Source organism: Vulpes lagopus, chromosome 13 (genome assembly GCF_018345385.1).
Source record: "Vulpes lagopus strain Blue_001 chromosome 13, ASM1834538v1, whole genome shotgun sequence".
NCBI classification, from domain to species: Eukaryota; Metazoa; Chordata; class Mammalia; order Carnivora; family Canidae; genus Vulpes; species Vulpes lagopus.
In genome coordinates this window covers 59,709,282-59,725,058 of record NC_054836.1, presented here as the reverse complement: position 1 = coordinate 59,725,058, position 15,777 = coordinate 59,709,282, and the positions used below count along the sequence as shown (strand labels likewise).

General features: G+C 46.0%; 1 protein-coding gene across 1 annotated transcript in view; it reads right to left on the bottom strand.

Annotated features, from left to right (window-relative positions):
• The window catches only part of PTPRZ1 (protein tyrosine phosphatase receptor type Z1), a 172,476-nt gene that overhangs the window by 78,931 nt on the left and 77,768 nt on the right, over positions 1 to 15,777 (bottom strand). Inside the window, exon 3 of the mRNA XM_041727517.1 lies at positions 1,546 to 1,725. Within this exon, the coding sequence (XP_041583451.1) occupies positions 1,546 to 1,725 (180 nt within the window). The remainder of the gene's footprint in view (positions 1 to 1,545; positions 1,726 to 15,777) is intronic.

Below are 15,777 nucleotides of genomic sequence, written 5' to 3'. Positions count from 1 at the left end.
CCATAGCAGATACTTTGACTCTATTTTACAAACGGTCTGAAACCAATGCTTCTTTTAAGAGCCTTTTACTGTCTCTCCATCAGATTTAAATAGTCTTTGTTCCATGAGGCAAGAAACCATGGTTGGCGTTAGGGACTGAACCCAACATCTTGGCCAGCTAGCTAGAGACCTAAACTTCCATTAGTAATAACAACAACAACAACAACAACAACAAGCACAGTAGCAGCAATGTTCAACATTTCTGTACCACTTGCAATGTGCTAGGCACTGCACTGAGTACTTTATATGTGTTAAACACTTGCCTTTTACACAACCTCACACAATGAAGGAAGGGATACCATTAATACTCCCTTTTACAGACAGGGAAACTGAATCATAGAGTTTAGGTAACTTGCTAAACGTTCTACCCGTCACGGTTCTACTTGAAAGAGCCAGCAGTGAACCTAAGAAGGTCAAGCATTTAACTAGATTCCTCTAAGGAAAATAAAGCAGATATTACCTGCTTTACTCCTCTGTAACATCTTTCAAGACTGGTAATGAGAATGTCAAGTTTCGGGACAATATGCTGTTATGTATTTAATGAACATCTTATAATGTATAATAATTTTATTAATTATTCATTAATTTAAAAACACCTATTGAATGCTTAGTGTGTATCAGGAACTGATAGAAAAATTCTTACCCTCATGGGACTTAAAATTACTACATTCAAATAATTGCATTACCAAAATATCAAGAATAGAGAAAAGATTCACTAAGGATAAAACCACTCAACATGGCTTCTATTATAATTTAGAATAGTTTTTCTGATGAGTATATTTGCTTTTATTATATAACTTCCCCATATACATACAATTTGTTTAAAGTATAGTATCAGAAAAGGAAAGTTATTCACTCTTGAAGATTATTTTGTCCCTCTATTGTTTACTGGAATTTTTTTGTGGTATTATATTTTGTATATTTAGGGAAAAAAAGACAGCTCTTTTAAAAAAGCATTTAGAGAATTCTTTCTAAGGACAGTATATAATTTTGAACTTTCTATATAGAAGCACTAATTTCTTTTTTTTTTTTTTTACTAATTTCTTTTCTTAAAATTCAATTATAGTTGATTGCTTTTTTTCGTGTCCCAATATTGAACATAGCATGGGGCTGAGCAAACAAGCGCCAACACAGTGTCCGAGAAAAGGAAATTCTGATTAACTAGGTGATTTAACCAGAGATGGAGTTATTAAACTGCATCAGCTGTATCCTGTGTTATCACATCTTCTGTGGAAGCATCACTATTGTTCTATTATTGGAGAACAGGATGGGATGACCCAGGTCATTTTATTTTTGTACACATTTTAAAAATGTCATCTAAACTTCCGATTTACCGTATTCTACTTGGTTTCTTCTACTATAGTTTCAGGGCAGTTCATAGTACTTTACACACACAAAAAGGAAATGAAATAAAATGAAGGAAATGAAAATAAAATGAAATTGATATAAACATACTCTGAGCCCAATAGACACACTCAAGTCACAAACAAAATGCAAACATTTTACCTGTTTTCCCAGTGTTATGAATGAACGTGTTTTCCAAAGACGTTTTATCCCAACCCTGAAATTTAAGTTTCTTAAGATTCACGTTGACTTGGGTAAGATCTTCATCAATATTGATGGGAGACTGTTTGGGGCTACTACACGTTGGGTACTTCTTTCCCCAGTTTTTTTGATTCAGTGCTCCTAGGGAAAGGAAAGGGTAAGAAGTTAGTTTTTTTAGATACTGTGCAAAAGCTCAGCTTTGTATTCTCAAGTAGTCCAGACATTTCGTAACCATAGATATAATAGTAGAAAACACTGGAACATCTTTGAATCAGTTTCTAAAGCAGTTGTGCCAGGGTGGGGTTCTGGGCTTTGCTGTGATCCACAGTGGGAGGCCTCTGTGAAGCCGCTCGAGCTCTGACTCAGCAAGGGCTTGGCTGGGCCCTCGCTCCTGGCTAATTGACAGCAGCCTCCCACCACCTCTCCAGCCTGTGCAAGGCCAGGTCCAGCCATCAGGTGCGGCAGGTGCCAGGTTCTGGCCTCCCTGTATGCTCCGTGGGGCGGGTCCCTTCCTGCCTCCTGTCCCCCACCTATGTGATCCTCATGCTCTCCCTGAAATGTCTCTTCCTCTCTCTCACTCTTGTTTGTTGTTTGTTATGTTGTGCCCAAGATTGTGAATCTGAGAAACCACTGAGGAGCTGACACCAATGCAAGTACATGAGGGTTTATTTATTTTTATTTTTATTTTTTTAAATTTTTTTATTTATTTATGATAGTCACAGAGAGATAGAGAGAGAGGCAGAGACACAGGCAGAGGGAGAAGCAGGCTCCATGCACCGGGAGCCCGACGTGGGATTCGATCCCGGGTCTCCAGGATCGCGCCCTGGGCCAAAGGCAGGCGCCAAACCGCTGCGCCACCCAGGGATCCCTACATGAGGGTTTATTAACAAGCTCGAGCTTGGGTCCAAGTGCACCTGACACAGCAGAGCAGGGACTTGGACCCAAGCTCGAGCTTGTTAATAAACCCTAGTGTACTTGCTTCGGTGTCGGCTCCTCGATGGTTTCTTGGACTCGCAATCCTGGGCACAACATTTGGGGGCTCGTCCGGGATCCAAGAGACCCCCGGACCACATCCAGAGGGTTTCACACCTGGTGAGTGTACTCAACTTTTTCTACTTTTTGCGCGCATATTCTCTGAGAGCTCTATACTGTACTTCTACCCGTAGGAATTCCCATCTGTATTAGATTGACATTGGCTTAGGCGGATGCACTGGTGGGCCGTCGACCGGGGGTCTTGAGGAGATGTCCCTTGCCCCTGCCGGGAGGACTGGGTCCTCATCTGTAAGGAGGGATGACTGCCAGCCCTTTTGGGTTACTTTCTGTTTTGTCTCTGTGGCCACACTGGAATGTTTGTGTTATTGTGTCCTTGTTAATCGTCTTTGCTGTCTGTGTCTTGGTGTGGATGGGGGACATAATGGGGCAGACAAAAACCACTCCCTGCCTCTTATGCTCTCCCACTTCTCGGACGTTAGGGAAAGAGCTCATAATCTGAGCACAGACATACAGAGAGGGAAATTTCAAACTTACTGCATGTCAGAATGGCCAACCTTTGACGTGGGATGGCCCCAAGAAGGAACTTTCCACCTACCTATTATCTTAAAGGTTAACGCCGTGATCTTCAGGGACAAGCCAGACGGCCACCCTGACCAGGTGCCCTACATCCTGGTCTGGCAGGACATGATCGAGAATCCCCCTCCTTGGCTAAAACCATTTTTACTCCCCAAAGCACACAACTCAGCTGAAGGTAAGGAGAGACTCTAGGTCTACTACCAGACTCTCCCGGCAGGTGTCCAGGCTCCTCGGCAAGCCGACCGATCCGGCCGAGGTATATGGTGTGAGATAGGGTAAGGATGAGAGTCCAGCAGCCTTCTTAGAGACAGTCATGGAGGCTTTTAGGCAGTGCACCCCTAGGAACCCAGAAGCCCTGGAAACAAAGGCCGCAATTATCATGGCCTTTGTTAACCAGGCCGCTTCAGACATTAAAAAGATATTGCAAAGAGTAGAGAGACTGGGGGAGAAGAGCTTGCAGGACTTAGTAATAGTAGCAAAAAAAGTCTATAATAATAGAGAAAGTCCAGAAGAGCAACAAACCAACTAAGTGATCGGCAGACCTGAAACTTGGCCAAGATCCTGATGGCCACAACCATGGATGACCCACGGGAAAGACGGAGGCACCTCAAGAAGCTGGCTCAGGGACAGGTAAGGAGGATGGCCCTGGTCCCCATCGGGAGTGCCCTAAACTGAACAAAAACCAATGTGCTTATTGCCAGGAAGAGGGCCACTGGGTGAAAGACTGTCCTAACAAAAGATCTAAGGCCCCTGCCAAGATCTTGGAGATGGAGGACCTGGAGGACTAGGGGAGTCGGGGTTCGGCACCCCTCCCCGAGCCCAGGGTAACTCTCAGAGTGGAGGGGCAACCCGTTGAATTCCTAGTGGACACTGGGGCACAACATTTGATTTTATTACAACCCCAAGGGAAATTGGCAAACAAGGCCTCATGGTGCAAGGGGCCACGGGCGCCAACAGTACTCATGGACTCCCCGGAGAACTGTGGATCTCGGCATGGGCCGGGTATCCCACTCCTTCATGGCCATCCCCGAGTGTCCCTACCTGTTGTTAAGTAGGGATTTGCTCACCAAGATGGGGGCACAAATTCGCTTCTACCCCGAAGGGGCAAAAATCCTAAACAAGGAGGGGCACCGATTCAGGTGCGTGTCCTGAGTTTAGAAGACTAATACTGTCTCCATCAAACGCCCTCAGCCCCAGTGACTGACACTGACCGTTGGCTGCAGGAATTTCCCCAAGCGTGGGCAGAAACTGGGGGGACTGGGCTGGCCCGGCACCGACTGGCCATATACATAGAACTAAAGCTGGAGGCAGACCCTGTCAGGGCCCGCCAATACCCCATGCCTCTCGCCTCCCTAACCCAGACTGGGACCCCCCTCTGCAAGACTGTCAGGTGCACGGAATAGAGCTGATCTGAAAACTTATTAGGAAGACGCGCCCTCTTCCTGGAGAGCCGGAGCCGATGGCCTTCACTCTGCCCGGGCATACTCTGGCCTCTAGGCACAGCTTTACGATTGGCCCGTCTGCCGCTTGTCCCGTAAAGGTCGCGGGCCCGGGGCAAACTGCTCGGCCGACTGAAGGCGAGCGACGGCAACGGGGAACGTGCAGCAGGAGTCCGTGGGCCCGCGCACGCTCCTATGTCCTCCCGCACCCAGCAGGAGGCTCACGGTCGTGGTGCAACAAACACGGAGCTCCCAGGGTCCACGAACGAGCCTGCACTGCGCGCGTGGCTGGCGGTCACCTCTGCGGATCCTGGCGCGGCGCGGCCACCACTGAACGCTGGACTTCTGCCGGGCAACCAGCTGCTCCTGCCATCTCCGTCATCCCCTGCACGCAGAAGCCATCCCGGCGCCCGTCCCTGTCTCCTCCCCATCGAGCCTCTGGGTCCGCCTCCCAGGGACGTCCTCCAGCAGGCGGCTCGTGGCTGCCACTAGCTGCCCAGCCCAGGCCGCTGTCCCCGCGGGCCCCAGTCTGGCCGCGCCCCGAGCACCTGCCATCACCCGGAGACCGTGAGGGAGACCGAGGGGCAGGTCCCACCAGGACGCTGCTAAGCCACAGGCTAATTTTAACCGGGTCCCCAGGAGATGCATGGACACATTCAATTTTGAGAAGCAACGGCTTGGACATTTCCAGGGCCTTCTAGTGCGTCTCCGGCTTCTCCTCGGGCCCCCCGCCTACAAACCCGCTCTCCCTGACATGGTGGGCAGACCTCTGAGAATATACGGGATAGCCATTCCTGTAACCAGGTCACGTTACACGACAAAGGTGACGGGGGTCCCTGCTGCGATGCTGTGACGGTACGGGAGGCTCGTCCCAGCTCACTGCGGCCGGAGAGATCCAACGTGCCAGACATTCGAAGCCGGCCTGCCCCCCGCCGGGGCTGGAAGAGCGGGGCGTCCAGCCAGGCCCCGGATCCCGGGGCGGCCCCAGGCCGACAGCCAGCGAAACAAGCACACCACATGCCAGTTACAAACAGACCACCACCGGGGGGTTCCTCTACACACGAGGTTCCTAAAATAACCAAATTCACGGGGAGAAAGCAGAACGGCTGTCACCTGGAGACGGGGCGCTGCTTAATGGGTACAGAATCCCGCTGTGCAAGAGGAAAAGTCCTGGGGATCTGTTTTCCAACAATGTGAGGACACATAACATGACCAAACCGCGCACTTAAAAATGCTGAAGATGGAAAATTCTGTGAGTCTTTTTTTATGGCAGCGGAAGTAGTAGTTAAGCAAATAAACAAAATAAACAAACAAAAAATAGGGACCTGGGCCTCAATCTTGCAAAAAGGGAACCCTGCCAACGCCCCGCAGAAGCCCCGCACTTCACGTGAGAACACAGCCCAGCCAGCGGCTCGGTTTCACTCAGGGGATCCTGAGCAGAGCACCCGGTTCAGCGGTCACTCCTCTCTGACCCCTGACCCATGAAAACTATGAGATAATAAATTATTATTTTTTAAGATTTTATTTATTTGACAGAAGAGAGAGAGAAAGAGAGAGCAAGCACGAGTTGGGAGGAGAGGGCTAGAGGGAGGAAACTCCCCGCTGTGCAGGGGGCCCGACGCAGGGCTCGATCCCAGGACCCACAGAATCACGCTCCATGCCGAAGGCAGACGCCCAACTGACTGAGCCATCCAGTCGCCCTGATAAGAAATGTGCTTAAAAGCCACAAAACTTGGGGCCCCTGGGTGGCTCAGTCCATTAAGCACCTGACTCTCAATTTGGGCTCAGGTCATGACCTTGGGGTCCTGAGGTCAAGCCCTGAGCCCAGCTCCGTGTCAGGCTCTACACTCAGTGGGGAATCTGCTTAAGATTCTCACTTCCCCTCTCCCTCTGCTTCTCTCCTGGCTCCCTCCCTCCCTACATATATAAAATATTATTAAAAAAAAAGCCACTAAATCCGAAGCAATTTATTATGTGACATAAGAAAACTAATACAATCAATAACTTATCTTTTAAAATATTTATCAAATCATGTCGTTTCCTGACCTGGCTCCCTCTAATATCCTCCATCTCACTCAGAAGAAAATGCAAGCTCCTTTTTTCTTTTAAAGATTTTTATTTATTTATTTATTCACGAGAGACACACACACACAGAGGCAGACACAGGCAGAGGGAGAAGCAGGCTCCATGCAGGGAGCCAGACGTGGGGATCTATCCTGGATCTCCAGGATCACATCCTGGGCTGAAGGCGGCACTAAACTGCTGAGCCACTGCCTGAAAATGCAAACTCCCTAATGCAGCCAAGAGGTTCTCTAAGACCCCATCTTTCCCACCCTCTCTGATCCCATTTCCTGCCGTGGATTCCAGTCACACAGGCTTCTCTCCCTGGACCACGGGACGCCTCGGGGCTTGGCACTTGCTGCCACTTCTCCGGGAATGCTTCCTGACGGCTCCACCCAGGTGTCTGCAAGGCCCACTCACTCACGTTCCCACGTCTATCAGGTCTCTGCTCAATGCACCTCCTTGGGGAGGCCTTCCATGAACCCCCTGCATAAAAAAAAACACTTTCCTCCTGTGGTCGTTCTCAATCCCTTCTCTTTATTTTATATTTATTCTCCTAAAACACGAGGTTTACTGATTAGTTTCCACACCCCAGCAGCTAGGAAAAAAAGCCTGGCACGTAGTACATGTTCAATAAATACTGGTTTAATGGCTAAATCAGACAAATAAAACATGATGTTTTTTGTTTTATGAGTTTAAAATCTCAAAGAGATCTACCACGCAATGACAACAGAAAAAAAAAAAAAAAAAAAGAAAACAATTAAGAAACATTTCTGAAACAGGCTCTAGGTCGTATTTGACTGGCACATGATAATTTTGTTGAGTTGTCCCTATTAAATTTCTGCTGAAGAGTATCCAGAAAGACCTTAAGTCTGGACATTTTAAACCTCAATGACCCTAAATGACTAGATTATGTGTGAAGTGTATCAAATGATTATATTGAGTCTAGATTCAGTTTTAAACACCAACTAGATCATGGGGCCAAATACAGTACAGGTTCAAGAACACTCCTGAATCTTTGTGATTAAATTGTGGTTTAATTAATTGTGATTAATTGTGATTAAATTGAATGTGATTAAAACGCAAAAAGATTCCAAATTCTTTTCGTGAAAAGTCTGTAAAGCAGAAAAAGCCCAGAGAAAAAAAAATAGTAACTTGAGGTTCTTCTTGCAAAGGGCTCTAGAAACAAGATTGTTTCAAATCATTAGAAGTAGCAAGCCAAAGGAAGTAAACTAATGAAGTGTTAAAAAATTGTGCACGAGGATGAAACACAAACCAAAGAAGCATTAAATAGATTTTACCTATCTTTAATAATGAAATGTCGGTTTACTCTTATGCTTAAACATTATTTTTTTAAATTCCCAATTAATATGCTTAACATTGCAGCTGGAACCTTCAGTGGCTGAGGCAGGTTGGCGTCCCTGAGAAAGCAGGTGTACAGAACTCATCACAACTACCCCGTATCCACCTGAGAGTTATCAGCGACTGTCGTGAAGGAAGGATTAGGACTCACTGTGGTTGCAACAGGAGACGGTGAGGTGCCCAGCCACGCGGAGGCCTGCAGAGGACCACACGTCCGCTCTAGACAACTGAAATAAATGGTCCGTTCACTTACTCCTCCATTCTTCCACCCGCACACCGACTCCTGAGTCAGGGTCACCTGTGAGATTCCCGCGCCCTCCCGAGGGCCCTCAGCAGACCCTATTCTGTTGTGGAGCTCTAACTCATCGACATGGGATTGCCAGACTGGGAGTCTGGCACAGAGTAGAAACCCATCAAATGCCGTGATGGGGGCTGTGGGCAGCAGTGCAGGGATTCAAGATTTACACTCGTGCAGCCTCTACTCCCCCCAGGAGGAAGGCAGTTGGAGGCTCTGCGGGAGATCTGCAGGGGTTCAGGCTGGGGGGCTGGTCTGCGCACTCCGCATTCCAGAAGGTCCTGGGGGGAGGTGCAGTAGAGGCCCTCAAATGCCTGAAGCAGCAGGTGGGACGGAAACAATCACAACGGAGGCCTAGGGCCAAGGGTAGGCGCCTGGGGCAGAGGGGATCAAGGCTGACCAGGCGGGGGCAAAGCTCAGGTGCTCCGGGGAGCGCAAGCGGCCACCAGGCAATTCCAGAAGGCCATGGAAAGACAGAAGGTCAAATGCCACCGGGTAGGCCGGTGGGAGGCAGGGAGGCTTGGAGGAGCAGCTGCCTTGTCAGAGACGCAGCTCCGGGGAGCGGGACGGGAAAGAGGGGCGGGCGGCCTCGCTCGGGGCAGTTTCAAGGGCATCTTGCGTTTGTCTTCATTCGATCTTCACAGAATCCCTGTGCAGTAGACTGAATGCCCCAAAATCCATCTTAAAAATTATAATACGATCCCCTGTGGGATGGCCTCCGGGGGCGTTGGGCTCATCAAGGGCAGAGGCCCTGCGACTGGGGTCCCTGCCCTCGCGAAGATCCCGGAGATCTCCCCACCCGGCCCCGCTAAGGAAGCAGTGCCCCGTGCTCCGCCCTGGGCCTCCAACCTCCCCACCCGAGAAACAAGCTGCGGCCCACGGAATCGGCCGCTAAAGCACTTGCTGCCCCTCCAACTACACGATGTCTGTCTCCTAATCAAACCGGCACTTCAGTACCGTTCTTCGAACCTGGCACTCAGGATTGAACAGTCGTTTCCCGAAGGAATCTGTACTTCAGTCCGACGGCCAGTTACCCCCCTCCGACCTTCTCGTGCTGACACCTGGACCAGGGAGCATTCTAAACCCGGACACGTTTTTAAAGACATTCTGTGTAGGAAAATATTACTTCACCAGTACCTAATATGAAAATAATGTAAAAATATCAACTGAAAATAAATAATAAAAATAAATAAAAATATCAACTGAAAAAAAAACAGTTAAGTGAGTTTAAAAAAAATTGCAGGTTTTTAGTATTTGGGGAAAAAAGTGAGAAAGGGATGAAAACAAAGGAAAACCAAAGAAAAAATTATTTTGCTTTCTTTTTGCATTATGCCTGTGCAGTCTTACCTTCCAGTCTCAGAAAAATGGATATATTTGTTATAATAATTATAATATTGGGTAAAGTATTCAGTAGACAGCCCCTGAAAATTCACAGAAATGATAAAAATCCCAACATTTGCTTTTTTCTTTAAAGATTTATTGATTTATTTGAAGAGAGGGACAGGGAGAGAGCGGAGACAAGAATCTGAAGAGACTCTGCACCGAGCGTGGAGCCCGAGGTGGGGCTCAGTCTCACGACCCTGATCTCAAACGTGAGCCGAAACTGGGAGTCAGAGGCTTTAACCAGACACTGTGATCAACTGCGCCCCCCTCAAATTAATTTTTTTAAGGTTACAATAAATTGCTGATATTTAGCAAGATTTGAACAACACTACACTTAGAACTGATTCTTTAAGGACCACAATATTGTTAATAAAAATATGTACTTCTTTTAAACATTATGAATCTCTTTGCAAGGATCAGCTTTCATGTAAGAACATGTTTGCAATGTGTATATATTTGCATATAAAAATATTAGTAAGAGCAAATACAAATGTGATATTGAAGTGCGGACTGTAGTGATGATCATAGGATCTGTTATTACTTGCCTTGAATCAACTTCATTCAAAATTTCACACACTATAAGTCTCAGCTTTAGACACGACTAGGGGCTTCCTTTATATATGCTAACAAATCTACCAAAACCCAAAACTTAGGTCACTGAAATAGTATAGAGCTATTGATAGTGAACGACTTGGATCAAATATCAGTTAATTCCAATATAGAAATGAAACAAACCAGTGTTCTTGCCACTGAAGATTTAGGATAGAATTCAGAACTCCAGCAATGGAGCTCCTAATGGAAATGGTGAGAGATTTCAGTGGACACTTCTCAGGTGTGGCAGCCTAAGAAAGGTGTGGAGCTTCCTCAACCTCAACGTACTGAATAACGATCATTAAGTGATGTTACGTTACACCAGTAAATGTCATCACATAAACGGACAGAAAGCAAAGGAGGCTGTCTGAGCTCACTTCCCATGATGGAAACCAGAATGAGGACATATCTACATGCACACATCAGCGTGTCTGTTTCTGTTCTTGGCCAAACAGAAGTTTTTGGAGCTCCTAAGAGCGAAGCAGTTGGCGAACATAGATAATGGTTGTTACTAAAACTGGACTGGAACCAGATCAAATGCAAACAATTTCAGAAGGAGAAGCTGTTTGGTCAAGACTGCATTTTCCTTTGTCATGTGTTCGAATGGGACCCTCACATCAGAACGGCAGAAAGTCTTGGCAGGCCTGGCCGCCAATATATCAAATTGAGACATGTCAGGGAAGGCCATTATCAATTTATCTAGAAAAATGCTAGCACAAAGGTTCCTTAAACATTAAGATATTTAAAAAAATAGACCCATAAATATAGAGGATTCTGGTGGTTGCCAGAAGGGAAGGGATTGGGGAGATGGGCACAAAGGAGAGAAAAGGAGTGGGGGGCACAGACTTGTAGTAATGGATGAAAAGTCACAGGGACGACAGGCACAACGTAGGGAATAAAGTCAATGGTATTATAATAGCTCCGTACGGTGACAGATGGCAACTTGTGGTGCGCATAGTGTGACATATACAGTTGGGAAAAAAAGAAAATTATTTTTATTTTTAGATTTTATTTATTCATGAGAGACACAGAGAGAGAGAAAGAAAAAGAGAGAGAGAGAGAGAGAGAGAGAGAGAGAGGGGCAGAGACACAGGCAGAGGGAGAAGCAGGCTCCATGCAGGAGCCCGATGTGGGACTCAATCCCCGGACCCTGGGGTCAGGGCCTGAGCTGAAGGCAGACGCTCAACCCCTGAGCCACCTAGGCTGTCCCAAAAAAGAAAATTATTAACTGAAGTTCAGTATAAATAGAAAGAGAGAGATTGGGCAGCCCGGGTGGCTCAGCAGTTTAGCGCCACCTTCGGCTCAGGGCCTGATCCTGGAGACCTGGGATCGAGTCCCACGTTGGGCTCCCTGCATGGAGCCTGCTCCTCCCTCTGCCTGTGTCTCGGCCTCTCTCTCTCTGTGTATCTCATAAATAAATAAATGAATGAATGAATGAATAAATAAATAAATAAAATCTTTAAAAAATAAAAAATGAATAGCCTGAAAAAAATTACGAGTTTTGGAGAAAGGAGTATTGTGAAAGTCATAAAGACATTTTTGTCAATGAGAGATTATCCCACGGTAGATATCACACACAGCAGGGAGCCCGAAGTGTCATGACTGAAGAGTAACTACTGGATTTGGTTATTTCTTAAACTGAAAATCTCATATTTGTAGAACAAAACAGCTTCAGTAAAATGATGGACCTGGAATCCAGACTACAGCGTGTAGAAGACTGAACTGGAGGTGACACAGTAGAATTAAGAAAATGCTTTTCAAAAGTTTGCTATGAGGGAAAGAACAAGGATAGAGTAGCATCCAGAGACAGATACGAGGATGAGGAATGGATTTTTAACACGAAAGAGCTTTAAGCATGTAGATGTATTGAGGGGATAAAATGATTACAAGAAGGAGCCGGAAGTTAAGGGAAGTCCATGCTCAAGGCCCACCCAAGGGGAGAAGACACTGGCCACGGATGGAGGAAAAGAAGCATAAAAATAATCAAAGAAATATGGATTTGTATCTAAACGTTCAGAAATGGTAAAAAGAGAAAATTGACAGATAATACCACGAGCTTCAGCTGTAAAGCAAGGCACATCACAGGGAAGGAAAAGCGGTTTGGGAGTAGAGCACACCATTTAGAGGCGCCACACGTCTGTTATGTTATCTGCAGTAGGAATAGTAACCTCAGTACTCTCAGTGTGAGAGTAATCTCCCACTCTCAGACTGTGCCGATTCAGTAAGATAACATATGTACACATGCTGGAGTGTATGAATCTCCTTACCCTCCTTCCTCATGTTCTCAGGAAAACTAGAGGGGAGACAGGCTCATCAGCTGCGGGGTAGAGGCAGGAGAGCCTGGGCTCAGGAAAATCATGGAGAATGAACTAGTGGACAGATGAGACTAACAGAAAGCACCAAGGGCTCTCCTGAGGTAGGAGGCTGTGAATTTGCAGAAACATCTCTCAAAAGCGTGTCCCTGTGTGGTTTCGTGTGTGCAAGTTCAGTGGTCCTGATGGACAAGCACAGAGAACAGGGAGCTGTGGTCCTAGGGTGGCCAACAGGAGCATGGGCAGGATGGACCTCTGAAAGGTCAGGACCCTGGAAGCTCCCTGCCAGCCCCTCGCTCCCCCGCCCCCCAATCTCAAATCCGATATGGGGAGAGAAATGTCATTTTTTTAAATAGCTGTTCAACAGCTACAACCACAGCATCCTCTGTCACCTTTCATTTGAAGTTAGAAAATGGTAAGAGTGACAAGAAGCCCAATACTGCAGTGTTTCTACTGCTATGGGCTGGTAGGGAATATTTAACTAATTAAAATCGGAAAAATCCTCATTGAAACCTAACATTCGCCAGAAACTATGGGGCCTTCTTGTTGCTCTTTCATCTCCTGATAAGCTACCACTTCTAAAAGGAAGAAAAGGCCGAGGGTTTAAGTAACTCTGTGATTAATGTTACAACCTGTATATTTGCCCGATTCTCTCCAAATGAGTCCACTGTTTAATATTCAGGATTGAGATTGAGGGCAACGCAGGCTGACTAATGGCACAACTTCTCTGTTGCATTTGTTGTTAACTAACTGACCTCGATGAACGGCAGGCAGACTCTGTAGATTGAGGAGAGGCACACAGAGCAAGCAAGGTTTCTTTTCTTTGTTGCTATAGTCTGGCTACTACTGATGTGATCACAAATACAGAACAAAAAAAAGAAAGAAAGAAAGAAAGCAAGAAAGAAAGAAAGAAAGAAAAGAAAGAAAAGAAAAGAAAAGAGAAGTAAAGTAAGAAAAGAAAAGAAAAGAAAAGAAGAAAAAGAAAGCCCTAGAAATTACTCCTTCGTATGGAATTAAAGATAAAAAAAACTCTCTGCAAGCATAGCTCTGAACGTCGCCTTGGCGTCCCTGTGGCTCTTTCCCATCCTTTGGTCAGAGGACCAGGGATTCAGGGTTGAAGTCTGAGTCACAGCTATAACCTGATATCCTACCACTTGTGATAGGATAAGACTTAATTCCATTAAATATAGCTTTTATTTGTTCATTTGTTCACTCATTCATCAAATATTGGTGGGGTGCTTAACATTGGACAGAACAGAAGTCTGGTAAAAACAACTCAGACTAATAAAAGAGTAACCATCGTCAAGAACTCACGTTCTGGGGGTGCCTGGGAGGCTCAGTCGGTTAAGCATCTGACTCTCGCTTTTGGCTCAGGTCATAATCTCAGGGTCGTGTAACTGAGCCCCACGTTGGGCTCCGCACTTACTCAGCCCAAGTCTGCTTGAGTTCCTCTGCCCCTGCCCCTGCTCCCCAGGTCACCCGCATGTGCTCATGCTCTCCTGCTCTCTCAAAGAAATAAATAAATAACATCTTTAAAAAAAATTAATAAAAGAATTCATGTTCTAGATTAGTATCCAAGGCATATAAACTATTTTTTTAAGATTTTATTCATTTATTCATGAGAGACAGAGAGAGAGAGAGGAGAGACACAGGCAGAGGGAGAAGCAGGCTCCCTGCAAGGAGCCCAATGTGAGACTTGATCCCAGGACTCCAGGATCACACCCTGGGCTGAAGGCAGGTGCTCAACTGCTGAGCCACCCGGGCTGCCCAGGCATATCAACTATTAATTAGAAAATTAGAATATAATTTAGTAAGTATGATAGTAGAGATGTGCATGGAATATTGCAGGGACACAAAAGAGTTCTTCTGACCCAGATGGGACAAAAGACGAAGAAGGCCTCCTGAATGACAAGACGCCTGAGATACATCTTAACCAGAGGACAAGTGCGATCAAATTAAAGGTGGGGAAGGAAGTTGGGAAGAGGGAACAGCATGAGCACAGAAGAGAGGAAGAGTGGCTATCTGGGAGGAACGGCCGGAGGGTCTGTGTGCTGACAATGAAATGCAAGGCAGAGAGAGATGGAATGGGAAAGGTGAGCAGACACCGCAGCTCTGGATGCCGGGACGAGGGGCCTGACCTTTGTCTGCTGGGCTTCAGAAGGGCTTTACGTCACGGGGAGCACGGTCTTATTAAGTTCTACGAAGAGTCTGTTGGCCTTTTGCAAGTATTACCTTTCCTCAGTCTCACTATATTGTACCACGGTCCTTCCAAACCAAGCACAAGTTCTACAGACAGACCCTCCCATGGACATGATTTGAGGGAAATGACAACCACATGTATTTCTTCACGACCAATCTGTAATAAAGCAACCAAACGAAGAGTGAACAGAACCTCTGAAATATAAGAGGAACAGATGACGAAAAATATCACCCAAATCAAAAGGCTGCAACAAGAAAACAAAAAATGTTTAAGCGGTAATTAAACCAAACTTCTCTTTAAAGATAGCAAATTTATTGTGAGGTTCTTAAAATCTTAAAGTCGAATCATGACTTATAATGAGTTTTTTAAAATATGGCATTAGGCAGCTTGTGAGAATGACATTGACTGCTGCTGTGTCTCCGACCTGTTGGCTCATTCTGCACTTTTTTTAAAATTAAATCTCAGGAAATGCCTATAAAAGAACAGAAGTCTGAACACAGGCTCTTTACTTTTATTTCTAAGGTATATCTTAGCAATGAGGTTTAAATAGAAGAGTTTTTGAATATAAATAATTCCAGTCCATGGCAGTGTATAAATCTGATAAAACAAGCTGGCAACCTATTCACATTGCAGACACTTAATGCCAACAGTCCCTGAAGCTAGCAAGTGCCCCTATTCTTTACTTACATATGTAAAGAGGCTAGAGAAGAGGAAGGATTTAAACCTGGATGATAGGAGTCTCTGCCAAGGGACTATCAATCCCAAAGAAGGATAAAAGGGTCATGCAAAACAAGTAGATTTGATTTTGAATGAACCGGTTATTCTAGGTTCTATCCTTTATGCAAAATCAAGGTATACTTTCATGGATTCGAAGGTATCTGAATGTGTGTCCAGCCCATGGGATGACGCCTTCGGAGCCTTTCCAGTAATGACAGATGTAAGCAGATCTCTTTTGGGACCAGCAGGTTTCCTGTCCTTCCC